The 17,178-nt window shown below is 37.9% G+C and overlaps 1 protein-coding gene across 2 annotated transcripts; it reads right to left on the minus strand.

The window, feature by feature from the left end:
- Window positions 1-1,244: 1,244 nt before the first annotated feature.
- On the minus strand, window positions 1,245-17,178 carry vrk3 (VRK serine/threonine kinase 3). 2 transcript variants are annotated; one of them, XM_038308608.1, is made up of 15 exons: window positions 17,083-17,178; window positions 11,585-11,757; window positions 11,348-11,497; window positions 11,135-11,236; window positions 8,446-8,568; window positions 7,660-7,803; window positions 7,004-7,047; window positions 6,784-6,850; window positions 6,499-6,583; window positions 6,310-6,412; window positions 6,130-6,222; window positions 5,651-5,783; window positions 2,653-2,904; window positions 2,429-2,569; window positions 1,245-1,565 (listed from the first exon to the last, which is right to left on the minus strand). In XM_038308608.1, the coding sequence occupies exons 2-13, from the start codon at window positions 11,754-11,756 to the stop codon at window positions 2,783-2,785; spliced, it is 1,338 nt and encodes a 445-aa protein (XP_038164536.1). In that variant the 5' UTR covers window position 11,757; window positions 17,083-17,178; the 3' UTR covers window positions 1,245-1,565; window positions 2,429-2,569; window positions 2,653-2,782. The 2 variants fall into 2 exon arrangements, with proteins under 2 accessions (XP_038164536.1, XP_038164537.1); XM_038308609.1 differs by lacking the exon at window positions 8,446-8,568.

Below are 17,178 nucleotides of genomic sequence, written 5' to 3' on the forward strand. Positions count from 1 at the left end.
TCTAGAGGAGTTCCTAGAACAGATCAGGCCTCCTTAATTGGCTTGTTGATCTTTTTTTAAGCCATAAGCTCTATTACTGTTACTCCAGCAGATGATGGAAGAAACTATCACCCTCTCTAACTTCTTCCCCCATGATACCGTAATAGGTTTCAACTTGATTCTGTTTCTTCTGAAATCTACAATCATCTCCCTTGTTTTGTTGATTCAGGAACAGATGACTGATTTCACACCATGCCACAAAGCGGTTCACCAGCTCTCTATGCTCAGCTTTTTGTCCATTTCTGATGCACCCAGTGACTGCAGTCATTGGTGTATTTCTGCAGATGACATGACTGTCTGGTACTGAAAGTCAGACGTGTACAGAGTAAAAAGGAATGGTGAGAATTTTCTCCACTGTGGTGTTCCTGTGCTGCTGACTACTTGATTAGACAGCTAACCCTTCAGTTTAACAAACTGTTGTTTATCAGGTAGTCTTTGAACCAGGCAACTGTTGCTGCCTCCACCTGAGTCTTGTGAAGTTTCTCACAAAGTAAGTCAGGTTGAATTGTATTAATTGTACTGGAGAAATCAGAGAACATGGTCCTCACAGAGCTGTCTGCCATTGTCTAAATGACAGTGGGTTTGTTAAGGCAGGTGTATGATGGCATCTCCAACTCCACGGCGATAAGCAAACTGCAGGGGTCCTGATAGCTGCTTGACACACTCAAATCTTTCAGCTCTTTTGAAAATACTGATGATGGTCCCTAAAGTTTTATAGGAAAAAATAAGTTGCCGCATATTTTGTTGAATTGGAACGGTAGTTTTGCACTTTTCTATTTACACCTCCAGCATCTTTGGAATTGCTCAATGAGTTTACTGAAGTGGGAACCCCATTAAACCCCATCCAGACATGAGATTCAGAACATAGTGGGTCATTTCTTCTGTAAAGGAGTTTTTTTCTTTTTCTTTCTAGAAGTGTTAAATTAAGATTTTTTTTAATGAACTAATTGCCTATATTTCTACTTTTCAAAGCAGGTAGACAGGAAATGTAGTTGGGGTTTTTTGTCGTCCCTTCAAGCATTTTTACCCAAGAAAATTCCTGTTAATTTGATTACAAGACATTTTTTCAAACTCAAAACAAAGACCAGAAGCAAAGTTCTTTAAGTATGGTCAGGAAGATAAAAGCCAATATTTTAAACTAAATTTACATTTTCTGCCCCAACCAGTTCCCCTTATTGTTTAATTTCAGCATATTGAAACAATGAAAGAAAAGTAGAAAATCTTATCCTTTATTAAACTTCAGAAAGATTTAAAATAAGTAACCTAATCAATCTTACAAACATTAGAATAATGTTACATTAGAAACACAATGTGAACATATCCCTGACTTTAAAACCATGAAAAAACAGTGCATTCTGTTAGGAATCTCACTGAAATCCTTTATGCATGAAATGTTGACCCTCCAACACTTAGAACTACAGTGGATTAGTAAACGTTGAACCACAAATACATCAGTGCACAAAGAAGTCAATTCTAGCCATTAAAACCAAGTAAAACGTCGCCATTCTCATCTTGTGGTTTGATTTCTGGGAAGAGAAGGAAACAGAAATTTAAATGATAAAATGCAGTTTTAGGTCAAATCTAAGATAAAACATCCACTTAAATTCTGAAGATAACACAAATCTGTCTGACAGCCTGGTAATTTACTTTTTTAAAGTCTGGATGAATTAATCTGAACAACTAGCTGACATTCAAAGCAGTCCAAGCTTTTCCCTAAGGTGATATGCAGTGTTTTCTGTTTGTTTTTCACAAACTTTATTTTAAATAAAGGCTAAAACACAAACATATAATGTGTCAAGTGTCAAAAAGGGTTAGAACAAGGTCAAGACATTGATATCTTCTTCTTTTGGGCCCCCCGTCTTCCTAACACTACCCCTCCACTAAGCGTCCCTAGACATTTCCAGGAAGTCAGTTGCAAATATAGAATTCCCAACACTGAAAATGCAAGATGACAAAGACTGAATATCCTGTTAAAACACATCAATACTGAATTTATTGGCCTAAATTTTGTTTGTTTTTGTTCACTAATGTTCTCTAACTGAGGCTTTCCCAGAACAGCTGCTTTAATATCCACATTCAATCACACACAGATGACTCTGTCCACTAATTAGGTCACTTTTTTTGCACAGATTTTTAGGACTTCAGAGTCAAACAAATAAAAAAAGACATATATTTGTATGTGAAAATAAAGCATATCCTTCCATTCCACAGTGAAGCACTACTTGATGTTGGTCTATTTCATAAAATCAATCGATGCCATCTTGAACTGAATAACATTAAAACCCACAAACAAACACTTCAACTCTTAGTTTTGGGGGAATATAACAGCAGAGAGAGACGCCTGATATCACAGAGTTTGGTAGAACCAGCATCAGGTTTAGTTACTTACATATGGACATATGTAGAGGCTGCTCCACTGACCCCCCAAGCTGCTGTAAGGCAGCACTGAGTCCAGCTTGGAGCTCTGAGTAGCTGGGTTGCTCTGTGTACTGCAGAGCCATCACTGCTGTTAGGAAGGCCTGAAATGCAGCTATACAAGACACATAACAATGGATATTACCAAGCAGTAGGCCACCACAGCTGGAAGTGATGGAAAAACATGTTCTAACTCACATGAAACTGTTTTTGTCCCAAAGCAGTGGCTCAGCAGGGCTTTCACATCATCCATATACCTGAAAAACACAAACTTTAGAGTTCTAGTCCTCTGAAGTTAGGATAAAGGTGAGATGGGGATTTTCTCTCATTACCACCGTTTCTGAGCAGCCACTTGCTCCGGCTGGGTCAGTTTGGACCATGGCAGTGTTCCTGTGTGCCACATTAGCATGCAGTAACCCAGAGACTGCAAGTCACTGCGACGAGACGGGGCTGAAAAAAAATACAAAAAATAAACAAGGTTCACATTTTACCTTCATATACACACAAAACACGGCATGCCACAGGTGCAGAGATCATCCTGTTTGTTTGGTTGTTGCATTAAAGAGTCTGCAGAACATGAATATTGTATTAGCTAGAGGAAAACAACATCAATGTGATTATGTCTGCCAAATGGCCAGATGGAGTGTGGGCACCAGGCAGGAGGAAGAAAAATAAATCTGGCCGTGGTGTATTAATATTCCAGTGGGCCAAAAAAAGAAAGAAAGCCTCTATCTGGGTTTAACTATATAAACTAAAACGAAAACACTAAAGAAATTCAACAGATGTCACCAGTGCACCAAACAGCTTCTTATTACAATGATTATTGTACAGGAGAAAACATTTAACAGTAGCATTACCCAACGTATCCTCCATACAGCTTAAATAAAGGCAAAGCGAGGATAAACAATAATAGAGCTTTATAAGTTGGTGCAGACTTAAGCAAGCAAACAGTATAAAACTTGTCAGGGGACAGTGAGTGCGCCACTTACTGGTCAGGAGGAGTTAAACATAGCTATTAATGTTTTTTTTATGTAACATGATCAAATCATAAAACTATGTTTCAGTCATCAATTAAATAATACAGCTCTTCCTCACACTATTTTCACATTTGTGTCAGAAGAACAAAGAGGATATGAAGTGGAAAGCACAAAGAGTTTGATAGTAGGGCTGTGAATCTTTGGGATTCCCACAATTCGATTTAGAATCGATTCTTGGGGTCACAATTCTATTTTTTCCATATTCTTTTAAATCCAAACGATTCGATTCAGAAACGATTAAATTTTTTTTTACTTATTGCAATAATGTAAACACCGAAGGGTAAATTCTACCAACAACTCTGGGTGATGTCTTTCGAGATGAGAACGAGGATTTGAAGTACTCCCGAAATACTTAAATTTACCGTTGCAATATCTGCAAATCGCATGAGTCATTTCAAGCCCTTTCTTACAATGTTGAAGGTAAAATCCAAAGTGTTTCCAAATGGTTGCTTTTAAAGACCGTGGAGGCGGTTGAATTTCTTTTTCTTTGTCCTTCATACTTTAGCGGCAACAAACACAATAGCTCACACAACACTACACGCCACTCTGTAGCCTGCTAGGCTGACGCTTGCATGCCTGTTCATAGCTCACGCTGCTCACTGGTTTCGCCAAACACTACGGTGCCTGATAAGGCACATCCGAACCCACAAAAAAAAGAAAATGAGAATCGATTCTGAATCTTTAAATGTTAGAAACGCGATTTGTGCTCAAATCGATTTTTTTCTTCACCCCTATTTGAGAGTAGCGCTAAAGAGTTCTTTCTACAGGATAAGAAATTGTATATGATAAACAATGTTAGATACAATAAGAGCTGGAACCAAGTTGTGGAAATTGCTAAGGAAAATTAAGCCAAAAGAGAAACCCAACAGGAGCCGCCATATAAGTGCTGTCTGAATAGTACTTTCGGTAAGGAAGCAGGATGCCTCATGTGTACTCTGTGTGACACATACTAATGTTCACCCTTCCATGTTTTGAATTCTATAATCGAGAGTTTCTGTCATTTGTTGCATTGGTGTAACTTTTTCTGTTCCTATCTCGTGATGACATCCATGAGGCTGAAGGCTGACTAGAGTCCCTTTCATATCCATCAGCATTCCTAATGTTTATTCAAGTCAGGAAAAGAAGGCAGGAGCTATTGCTTGGCCGATTCAGAATCAGCCAAGGAATATATAAAGAGAGATCAGTATTACATCTCTTTATTAACCTACCTCTAATACAGATTAACTTTTTCAGATATGGCACTAAGTAAAGGTTATAGCAATGATTTTTGGATCAGTATTTATGTTTCTCCCTTTTTTTCTTGTGAGGTGGTGCAGTACCATGGAGTAATATAAAACCAATATAAAAAGGAATTCATCCTTCTAATGACCGGCAGGAAACTGAATGCTGGCATCTTTGAAATGCAGATCATGAGGCATTTTCACCTGAGCAACGTATGTTTAGGTAAGGTCAGGAGGGACGGCAAGATGAAGAAAATACATAAAGGAGGGATAAAGAAAGAAAGCACGGAAGCGAGGGGGCAAGGGTTTAAGAAATGAAAAAAGAAGAGGGCATGAATAATGCAGAAAAGTAATGAAGGAAGGACCGGGGGGTAAGGAATACCAGGTGGAAACACCGCAAGAAAGAAAAAAGAAATCGGATTAACAAAAGGAAGGTGTCATGGTAAAATACAATTGAGGTGTTAATAACTGCATCAGCAAATAAAAACAGCAGGAATGAAGGAAAGATAAATATAAAGGAAGGATGAAAGTAAGGATAGCAGATGGAGTCAAGATTTAAAGACAGAAAAGGAAATAGTTAAGAGACAAAAAAAAGGAATAATGACAAAAAGGTGAAGGAAGAGAGGAGACAAAGGCGAAAAAAAGTTGGATGCAAGGAGAAAAAGGAAAGAAGCAAACGTGAAAGCAGTGAAGGAAGAAATTAAGGAAATAAAGTGAGGAAGGACGGAGGGACTGATGGAAGGAAAGATGAAAGTAAAGGGAGATAGAGAGGCACAAGAAAAGGCAAAAAAAGCACAGGACACAAGAAAGAGAGAATCAACCTTTTACAAATTAATGTGAAGTTACAAAAACAGTAATAATTTGATTGTTCAATCTTTTCTCTATATATGTAAAGATTTTTCTAAACCATAAAGGAAGGTTGGGGGGGACCAGACACACCTGCTCCATTGTGTGCATCCAGGCTGATGAACGGGACAGCGCCCTCATGTGGTGTTCTGCTGCCTTCGCGGTATTCCACATGTTGGCCTCCTGGACAGTATCTGACAGCATGACAGTATCCTACCAGGTACACCTACCACCAGACACAAACAGCAGGGAGGACACACAAACAGCTCAGCATGAAGACACATAAAAAATACTTATTGTGATATAAAGAGGAAATAGGCTTCTCATAATATAACTGCATACATCATTAAATGTTGAAAAAAAAATAAACATTTGCCAATAAATAATCTTAAACCATCTGAATTATAACAGAAGCCCAACACCAACACACTTGATTTTAACAAGAAATGGTTTCGACTTTGGGGCGCTGACTCTTTTAAAATTACATGATAAATTGAAAAATTATGTATGTTTGGTTTCATCCCTCTAAGGCAACACAAGGTCATGTTTCCCACTAAGCAGCCTTCTTTCACCTGTGAATTCTCTCCCGGTTTGATGTAGATGTTCTCTGCGTTAATGTCCGCATGAACATACTCGTTTGAGTGGATAAACTCCAGGACATCCAGCTGAAAGCAAGCAGACATATTAAATTTTAGCAAGATTATTTTACTGAGTGGATGCAGATTGTCTTCATCCACCAAGGCCGTACTCACTATCCTACAGGCGAGCTGAAGAACAGCTCTCTCAGAGAGGGGCTCATTTTCTTCCTCTAGAACAGACTGCAGGGAGCATCCCATGTTGGGGAAAACCAGAAACCTAAAATTTACAATAAAATCACAAAACTTGAGATTCAGTGTGAAATTCTGTGACATAAAGGGTGAATATTTAGCCTGATTCCACACCTGTATAAGTCTGCATGAAGACCAAACCCAACGCAGGAGGGGATCCCCAGAAAATCCATCCTGTTCTGCTTGATCCACTTTTCAACTACAGACACAACAAACCAGCCTCAGAGGTAAGTTTATCATCACAAATGGAGCCTGTCCCCTCTAACATTTTATTAGCCTGATCATAGATTAAGATTGAACAGATGCTGAACTGTAAAATACTGAATGAACCTGTTTAAATGGGTAGAAACATTAGGGGCAACATAATGAATCTGTTATCGACTCATACTGAACCCTCACCAGATGTAGACTTAGCCGCTCTTTGAAGGAAGTTCTGCTCAGTGAAGATTCGCCCATCTTTAGTTCCCTGAAATTGAGAAAATGTGTTTAATTCCTCTGTAAAATAAACACTATAAAAAACATAGAGTAGACCAAAAATAAGGATATAGCACAGCTCACTTAATGTGTGCTTATTAAGAAGTTTATGAAAAAGAGGGTCATAAATCATGATTACACTGACCAGTTTGAGAATGTGATCCGCTTCTTTTGATGTGGGTCGAGTAACTGAAAGAAACCCCCGACATTTATTATTCTTAATCATTAATATCAATGTCCTGGTGCTTTATTTAAAATCTACAAACGTGCTAAGTGCTTCAGAACTAAAGGAGCTGTGATAATAAATCAGAAGCAAAACAGGAAAATATAGTTAAACACAACAATTAATACTTGAAGTATTATCATGGTGATAAAAAGGGCCAACCTTCTTTAAATGTTTTAGATTTTTCTTTTTTTTTGTTTAATTCAAACCAGCTGAAGTTCATCACAACAACCAAAGAAAGGTCTCCCTAGAAGAGTTAACTAACAAGACAAAGTCATTATAATGACCACCTTTACTCTACATTTAATAAACCAAACTGCACAATGTGTTTAAAGGAAACACTGATTTTGTTAGAAAGATATTTCTTAACAAGCCACATAGATAAAATAAAATGAAGTTGGATTTTTTTAAATGTTGCAATGTAACCATAATGAAAATGTTCTTTCCCATTTTTCAAAGCCCTTTCTAAGGGGATGAAACTAATTTGTCTGCAACCACATTTAAATCTCAGGATAAAAGAAAATCGTGACATTTCAACTTATGGTAGATTTTTTTTCTTTATCATTACTTTCTCTCACCTTCATACAGGAGCTCCATCACATTCTGACCAATTAACTTCACCAGTTTCCACTTCTTGCCAGCCTTGTCTGTTAGCTCCTCCCCTTCCTGCAGCGGCACTAATAATGACGCATGCTTTGCCTTCTTCGATTTACCCCCTCCTCCTATTGCAGCATATAGACATACATAAATATATAAACACAATAATCATCATAGATGTTAATGAGTCAAAGAAACTGGACGTCTTATAGTTTATACAAAATTGTTTGTAAGTTTGGAAAAGGAAATATAAACCAAGCAAAAGCAGACTCATTATTAATCAAGTTAAAACATCTAATGAGAAACAAATAAAAATTTGTAAATGGATGCTCCATCAAAGCTTCACTGATTTTTCTTTTTTTCTGTTAGAGAGACAGAAAATGCAGTATTGGAGAAGTCAGAGAAACAAATAGTTAAAACTGAGAACATAAATATATACTTTTTAAATTAGATATGGAAATTTGACATACTTTTTGCTTATTTTATTTAACTGTGTTTTAAATTTTGTTTAAATTATTTGTTTGCTTTTATCATTTATTGTATCTTTAATCTGATCAATCTTTTCTTTACAATCTCATCATTTCAGAATTAATAATTTAGTTAATCCTTTTATAAACCTGCAGTATACCACCTTTTAATTTGCCCCAATCTAAAATGATCCTTTGAAAACAACATATAAAACAAAAATAACGCAGGATAAAATTATACTTCTGGTCATATTTAACTGATGATAGAATGAAAACTGATCAGTGACTGCTGCAGCTCACCCTTCAAAGGAGACTTGGAAGGAGCTGCACGCTCAACCTTTGATGCTTCTGCCGTTGCAGTCGTTTTATCAGATGCTTCTGCTTCCCTCTTAACAGGACTTGAAACTTTGGCTTGTCCCCTGACTGGACAGATTAAATACATTTTTACTTTAAATGAACCACATGCAGTACTGCAGAGTGTCTTATAAAAGTATCGCTACGTTTTACTTTACTCTTTCTTATAAGAAATATTAAGAGACTGGATGCTGGTTGCTTCCGAGAATCCACAAAATCCAACTTGAACATAACGTTTCTATTGTATGCTAGGTTGCACCATTGATCTCTATTGAAAAAATAGAGATCAGCGGGTTGCACCCATTTAACATGGACACACTTGAAGTCACATTAGATGAACAGAGCGGGAACTTCCAACCCAAAGTAAATTTAGGGAAAATAGTCTACAGGCTTATACAGTATACTGGCTCTGTAGGCCTGCGTTCAAAACGGACAATAGTCAAGCAGTAGAAGCAGCCTGTTAACATGCAAAGTCTATGCTTAACGTGCAGTGCATTTCCAGCAGCAGGAGCAGTGTATCTTGATGCATCTGAGCAGCGCCTCATGAGCTTCTGAGCATCTGAGGCTTGTGACGCGCTTAACAAGCAGCAGATGCTGGCGCTGGAAAAATTAAAATTTTGCTGCTCGACGCGCCTCATCAACCAATTAGAGAAAGAGATCTGGGAGCTGGCAGGGAGACGGACACACACTGGAAAAAACCCAAATCTAGATAAGTAATTTTTTCTTAAAATAATCTTAAAATGTTCTTGGATTGAGTAGCAAAAAGTGACATTTTGCCAATGGAACAGGACAATTTACTCTTAAAATAGGAAAACACAACTGCATTGTCTTATTTCAAGTGCATTTTATCTAATTATCTTATTTTAAGAGTAAAAATACTCATTCCATTGGTAAACTATCTCATTTACCTACTCAAATTAAGGGAAAATAAACTTAATTTAAGAAAATTTTACTTATTTTTAGATCGTTTTTCCAGTGCAGCACTGCTCAGGCAGATGATCACTGATCATCAGGAGAGTGATCACTATGATCACTCTTCTGAATCAGTTTATAAATGCCTAAATTAACTTCAAATGTCAAATTCTATTCTGGTGCTTGCATTTTGTACCATATACTTAAAAAACGCAACCATCTATTCTCAGCCGTAGTTGAAACCCCCTGTGCGGCTCCGACACCGAATTAATATTTTAAGGCAGGACAGTAATTTTGATGAACTGACTGCATAGACAATGTTTTGAGATGGACTATAACTTAAAAGTATATTAAAACTACTTTTTACAGACAGCAAAGACACTCTCTGCCATTGAACACATGAGCAGCAGAAGCATCAGATGCATCTGTTCACACTTTACTGGACGCACTTCAGGAGCATCAAAGATGCTTTTGAGGCACGTCTTACCTTAATACTCATATAAATACCCATGTAAATACTGTGTGCAATAACTGTATAATAATCCTTCTATTTAAAAAAAATATTTAAAAAAAGGCTGTCATAGGTGGACACATTCTTCTTCTCTTTTTGACAATTTGGGCTGATGTAATAAGCAAATTTCTCCACCGTGAGATCAATAATCAATCAATAAATAAATAAATAATGTGTAAAAGCTTCACATAGAAACAGTAGATGCTTTTTGCTGCTAAATTCACGTTTGGTGTGAACGTAGCATAAAAATATTGCATCTTCACAAGTTATTAAAACAGAAAAATGCAGTTTGTTTTATATGTTTTTTATTTGTTTTTAAAAGAAGTTTCGCAAGCTACTTGAGCCACTTGATCTGAAAATTGTGATTAAAATTATGCACTGACAAGTGAAGGTACACAGCAGCCCCAAAACCCTCCATTTGAAAAAAAGTATCTTGTGCAGCCAGACAGAGCAAAAGAAAAACTACTCTGGTAGACGCCAATAACTGTAAAGGATGCAGTATTAACACGATTAAAAAAAACGATAAAAAAACAACATATTGTGATTTCTGGATTTTTCTTTTTAGATTATGTTTCTCACAGTGGACATGCATCTACGTTGACAATTTCAGACCCCTCTCAGTGAGAGAAATTGCAAAATAGTAGGGTGCTCAAATACTTATTTTCCTCACTGTATCTGGCAAACTTGCCAAAACACAGCATAGCAATAACGCTGCTGAAATCTGCTGTCATTCCATGATGTTTTCCTTTCCACGGACAAGGAAGTAGTTTTGTGTTGTTGACCAACAATCTTTATAAGGTGGTTCTTGGTGCAGCGCAAGACGGTAAACGGATGGATCAAAAGGTCTGTTTCAGTTTGACAAAGCTCATTATAAATGCAAACCGCACCACATGAAAAAAGTAGCAACGTTGTAGTTTTTGTCCCCCAATCAATCACAGTCTACCAGACTATCAGGTGTGAAAACGACCTAAAGCTCTCTTTGTCCAACTGGTCAGTTAGGTTGACAGCCATGTTTTGGTGAGCTTATAGCTGTAACATCCATCCATCTTCTACACTTTATTTGTCAGGGTCAATCTAAAAAACATGCATTAATGATTTTGCTTGAAATAGAAAATAATGTGGAATTGTTAAAGGCGGGTAAGAATGCTTTAGAAAGGTACTCTATGCATAAAAATAAAACAAATTAACTAGACAGATTGTTTCTCTGCTTACCTGGTCGAGGAGATTTTGCAGCTGGAGATGACAAAACCTCTGAAGTTATTTTTACCTCTGGTTGCTTCTTGGAGTCAAATGTTTGACTCCCAACAGTCTTAACTGTTGATACAGACCAAAGGCGCTTAGATTAAGGATCAAAAGCTGTCTTCTTGCCATGCTACAGCTCTTTGATTTCTTTGTGATTTAATAGCCTTAAGAAATTATATTTACCTTCATCCTCTTTACTTTTAGGAGGTGATGAAAGTAAAGTTTGTTGAACTGAACCCTGGATGTCAAATTTAACAGTTTTGTCCAGTTGCAGGCTGTTCCGGGTCTTTCTTATAGCAGGACGAGGTGAAACTGGAGACTTACTGTCCTTGGCTGCAAAATGAAAGCATTCAGAATTCTAAAATGCTTTACATCCAAAGAGAACAGAAAATTATTTCTAAAGAAAAAGAAAAGACTCACAGATCAGGGATGAAGCAGGGCTAGTGGCTGTTGTTTCATCTTTTATAGAGGCAGGCGAACTCATAAGCCCAGCTTCATCGGCAGAACAGGGAAGCTTCTCTCCACACGATGGACAAAACCTAAAGTCAGGCTGTAGCTTCGTCCCACACTGGGGGCAAAAACGGAAAGGCATCCTAGAAGAGCAAATATACGTCATCTTTCATAACATCTACCTTGGTAGGTGTGAACTTCTACAGATGAACCAACAAAGTATCACTGTGATCATTTGGAACATGAAACTTTGCTGAAAAAAAATAAATAAATCAAAACGCATTTTTTATTCTATCTAAAAAAAATTCCAAGCTATTTAGATATAAATGCACCTTTCCAGAGGAAGCTTTGGTTTCAAATTTGATAGCACATTAAGGCAAGACTCTAAAACCAGGCATTATCTAATAAAAGGACAGCTCTTTCGGGTCCAATGATATCACTTTGGTTAAAGGTTTATTACATTTGAATTCTTGGTTTTGGTGTTGATATAATTATACATCATAAACCATCAATTAAATCTTAAAATTAAGAATTTGGGGGCTGAAGTTATGCAGGATTTTCTCTAATTCACATGAGACTGATATGGCTTTAGGAAATGGTTTACACATTTTCAAAAGTGCTGAGTCTGGAGCCAACCAGTTTCCAACAACATAGCCTCTGGGGAGATCCCAGAAATCAAAGGCTTAAGGAAGGTCTGGACAGGCGATTTGGAAACGGTGGAAGAAGAGAAAGCCAGACATCAAATCTGAATGGGCCATGTTCTCTGTCACTGTAGTTCATGCAGCTGCCTGTAGCTGTGGCCGTAAAGCCTGTGGAGCTTATCATGGGGGCAACCCCTAAACTCTGTGTTAGACACAGGCAGTAAGATATGCTGTCAAGCTGAAGAAGGAGTTCTATTGATCCTGGTAGGCTTCTGAGACTCCATAGGAAGCAAACATACTGTGAATCCAAGAGTGCTGCTACCCGACAATTGCAAAACTCAGGCTTTGGAGAGTTTGATACGGCCATGATGATAGAGTACTAGTCGACCTCAAAGAGATTCTGGCAAACCGTCTGCTGCCTTCAGAGGGGAAGTGTTAAGGAGAAATTAAGGAGGGCGGTTCATAAGAAAAAGTAATTGCTTCCCGGAGATACAGCCTGTTTCTGTCTGATCTATTCCATGCAGAGGAAGGAGATAAGGTCCAAATATTCAAGCTTGGAAAAGTGCAGTTAACAGTAAACTGCTAAGTTTTCATATTAACTCTGGGGAAGGCTTTTTATTACGTTTTGTACAATATTCCAGCCTTGAATAACAAAAGCATGAACTAGTTTCTCAGCATTACCCACAGACAAGATATTTTCTAAATTTGATGAAGGATGAAAATTGTAGAAACCTGTTTAATATGGGATTTAAAGGAGCACAGTCAGATTATATTTGACATTGTTTAAATTTATACTCCATGAACGCACTTTGGTTGCATACAATTTTGGGGTGTACTTCTGTGTTTTATGCTTTGTGTTTGCTCATTTTGTTAGTAAATAAAGCCCTTTGTGAATATTATAACACTGGGGTTAGACTGGGGTTAGAATACCATGCATGTTCACAGTGGGTAAACAAGGAGAATGGTTTACGTCATTTAATTCAATTCAGGTTCTCATCAGCAATACACTTAAATAGGAAGGAATTTTTATTTGTGTAATTGTGTTCATTCTATTGTAAAGGTTTTAATCTATTACATTTAAAAACATGTCATTAAAAATATTTACCTTGATGCTGTGTTCCCGTTTGCGTTTATTAGAAACTGGATTTTTTTGTTTCCCTAGATGTTCTCAAATGAGGCTGTGGAGAGGGTGCACTAGAACTTAGAATTGCTTTTGATAGGTTTATTTAATTAACGATAGTTAGTCTCCGACCATGCCAAGCTGTTGCTTTTCCACAAGGCACTGCAGGACAGGCTTTATTATGCTGCTGCGTATTGTCATGGTGTGGCTTTCTGGTAGAACCACAACTTTTCCAGCAGATGGCGCCCCTTCTATTTATATTTGCTAATCACACATGGTGCTTAAGTTCTATTAAAGCTATCAAATCAGAATGGACACTTATTGTAAAAACCCTTATTTTATCACGATCAAATGGTTTTGGGTCTTGTCTGTATAATATACCCCTTTATAAGGAAACTCAAGATCAAAAATGAAACAAAAGTTTGTTTTGATGATCGACTCTGGTCAAAGACTCTGGTCTAAAGACAATAAGTGCTATTTTATCTGAATTCAAAAGCAGAAATTCATAGTCATTGAAAGTGTCAGCTTGGGTCTAATTAGCAAAACTTGACTGCACTGTATTAAAGGAATAGTACACCCAAAACATGATTAGCCTTCATTTTCTACTCACCCCCATGCTGAACAACACTCTGGAGTACTTTTTTGATATCTCAAATGCATCTGGAGATCTGGGAGGCTTCTTGCTGTCTGCTGACATTCAAATAATGGAGGTCTATGGTGCCCGAGGCAGAAAGGTCCATAAAAGTCCACAAAAAACGTTTCAATATTCCTCCATACTGCTCGTCCAATGTATTCCAAGTGTCCTGAGTGGGTAGCATCCAGAAGTTACTCGAAACGAAGTCATTTAGAATGTTTTTAGAGCATAAACAGTAGTGTATAGGATTTCCTGAAAGCGCGCACATGCGCGATCACGACGCTACGGAAGCCGGCAGACCAAACCAGATGAAAGTGCGCATTAAGCGTCTGCTTTGCCAATAATGCAAGCGTAGAAGAAGAAATGTGCTGTTTACCTGTGCAAAGAAAGAAACAACAAAAGAAAAATGTCTGAGGACTTCATTGTTGAGGAAGAGCATGAGTTCTTTGCCGAGCTGAATGCGCTGGTTTGGTCTGCCGGCTTCCGTAGCGTCGTGATCGCGCACGTGCGCGCTTTCAGGAAATCCTATACACTACTGTTTATGCTCTAAAAACATTCTAAATGACTTCGTTTTGAGTAAATTCTGGATGCTACCCACTCAGGACACTTGGAATACATTGGACGAGCAGTATGGAGGAATATTGACACGTTTTTTGTGGACTTTTATGGACCTTTCTGTCTCGGGCGCCATAGACCTCCATTATTTGAATGTCAGCAGACAGCAAGAAGCCTCCCAGATCTCCAGATGCATTTGAGATATCAAAAAAGTACTCCAGAGTATTGTTCAGCATGGGGGTGAGTAGAAAATGAAGGCTAATCATGTTTTGGGTGTACTATTCCTTTAATGAGAGAATGACCTCATTTAGAGCATTGATAATGGGTCTAGGCTGGGTCTTCCAACATGGCAATGACCCAAAGCACACAGCCAGGATAATCAAAGAGTCACTCTGGAAGGAGCATATCAAGGTTCTGGTGTGGCCTAGCCAGTCTCCAGACCTAAACCCAATAGAGAATCTTTGAAGGAAGTTCAAACCCCCTGCATTTTTCTCAGCAACAGCCCAGAAACCTGACTGATCTAGAGAAGACCTGTGTGGAGGAGTGGGACAAACTCCCTCCTGCAGTGTCTGCAAACCTGGTGAAAAAACTACAAGAAACATTTGACCTCTGTAATTGCAAACAAGGACTACTGTACCAAACATTAACATAGATTTTCTCAGGTGTTCAAATACTATTTTATAGCTGTATCAATAAAATAGTAAAAAAAAAAAAAATCATACATTGTGATTCTTGTATTTCTTTCTTAGATTATGTCTGTCACAGTGGACATGCACCTACGATGAAGATTTCAGACCCCTCTATGATTTCTAAGAGAGAGAACTTGCAAAAAACAGGGTGTTCAAATACTTATTTTCCTCACTGTACCTGTATCATATGGATACGTTTTTGCTTTTAAAAATAATTGATTTGATATATAAACACAAACTCATAAGAACATTGTTAATGTATCATCATTATCTGAGAAGCAATGTAAAAAAAAATATATATATATTTACAGAGAAAAAGTACTAACAGTCGTCATACTATAAATAATCAGCTGGGTTTCACTTTCAGGATGACAATAATTCAACATTTAACCTCAATTACCTGCAGAATAACTCAACTACAGATGTTAAGCTCAGAGAGGAAAAAAACGATTTAGAATATGAGAGAATATATATTATTTTCCTCTGATAAAACACGTATAATTTTAGAGTGATATAATTGGGAGTTTGGACCTATCCGATGTAAACAGAGCTGTAAAAAGATGATAATTATTTTACAATACAAATAAAGATTTCAAAAAGCTAAACAGAGATTTAAAATATTCCACTCTAGTCTAGGTTATTTCCTAGTTAGCAAGGTCTTACTGTTTTAGTTCTAAAACTATAATAAGAGATGCTGTAGGTAGTTAAAATACAGGGAACTGCCCTTAAAGGAATAGTACACCCAAAACATGATTAGCCTTCATTTTCTACTCACCTCCATGCTGAACAACACTCTGGAGTACTTTTTTGATATCTCAAATGCATCTGGAGATCTGGGAGGCTTCTTGCTGTCTGCTGACATTCAAATAATGGAGGTCCATGGCGCCCGAGACAGAAAGGTCCATAAAAGTCCACAAAAACGTGTCAATATTCCTCCATACTGCTCGTCCAATGTAATCCAAGTGTCCTGAGTGGGTAGCATCCAGAATTTACTCGAAACGAAGTCATTTAGAATGTTTTTAGAGCATAAACAGTAGTGTATAGGATTTCCTAATAGCGCCCCCATGCGCGCTCACGATTCTACGGAAGCCGGCAGACCAAACCGGAAGAAAGTGCGCATTCAGCGTCTGGTCTGCCGATAATGCAAGCGTAGAAGAAGAAATGTGCTGTTTACCTGTGCAAAGAAAGAAACAACGAAAGAAAAATGTCTGAGGACTTCAGTGTTGAGGAAGAGCATGAGTTCTTTGCCGAGCTGAATGCGCTGGTTTGGTCTGCCGGCTTCCGTAGAATCGTGAGCGCGCATGGGGGCGCTATTAGGAAATCCTATACACTACTGTTTATGCTCTAAAAACATTCTAAATGACTTCGTTTCGAGTAAATTCTGGATGCTACCCACTCAGGACACTTGGATTACATTGGACGAGCAGTATGGAGGAATATTGACACGTTTTTGTGGACTTTTATGGACCTTTCTGTCTCGGGCGCCATGGACCTCCATTATTTGAATGTCAGCAGACAGCAAGAAGCCTCCCAGATCTCCAGATGCATTTGAGATATCAAAAAAGTACTCCAGAGTGTTGTTCAGCATGGAGGTGAGTAGAAAATGAAGGCTAATCATGTTTTGGGTGTACTATTCCTTTAACTGTCCATAGAAACAGGAAACCAACTTCAGCTCGGTCTTGCTAGCTAGGCTAACAACCATTCAAAATGACAAGCCGATATATCAGCTTGTAACTTCAAACAATTGCTGAGTTTACCCTCTTATACATAATAATCACGACGACTTCCGAAAATTGCACCGTGACACTTGTAAAAATCGTGTTAAATACCTTTAAAGAAAAACTCAACCACTTCGTCGGATTCTTCTTCGTGTGATCAAAAGGAAAGCGGCTCGAGACGTAAAGCTGACATGAGGCCCCCTGCAG

Source organism: Cyprinodon tularosa, unplaced genomic scaffold (genome assembly GCF_016077235.1).
Source record: "Cyprinodon tularosa strain WSP-4 unplaced genomic scaffold, ASM1607723v1 ctg642, whole genome shotgun sequence".
NCBI lineage: Eukaryota > Metazoa > Chordata > Actinopteri > Cyprinodontiformes > Cyprinodontidae > Cyprinodon > Cyprinodon tularosa.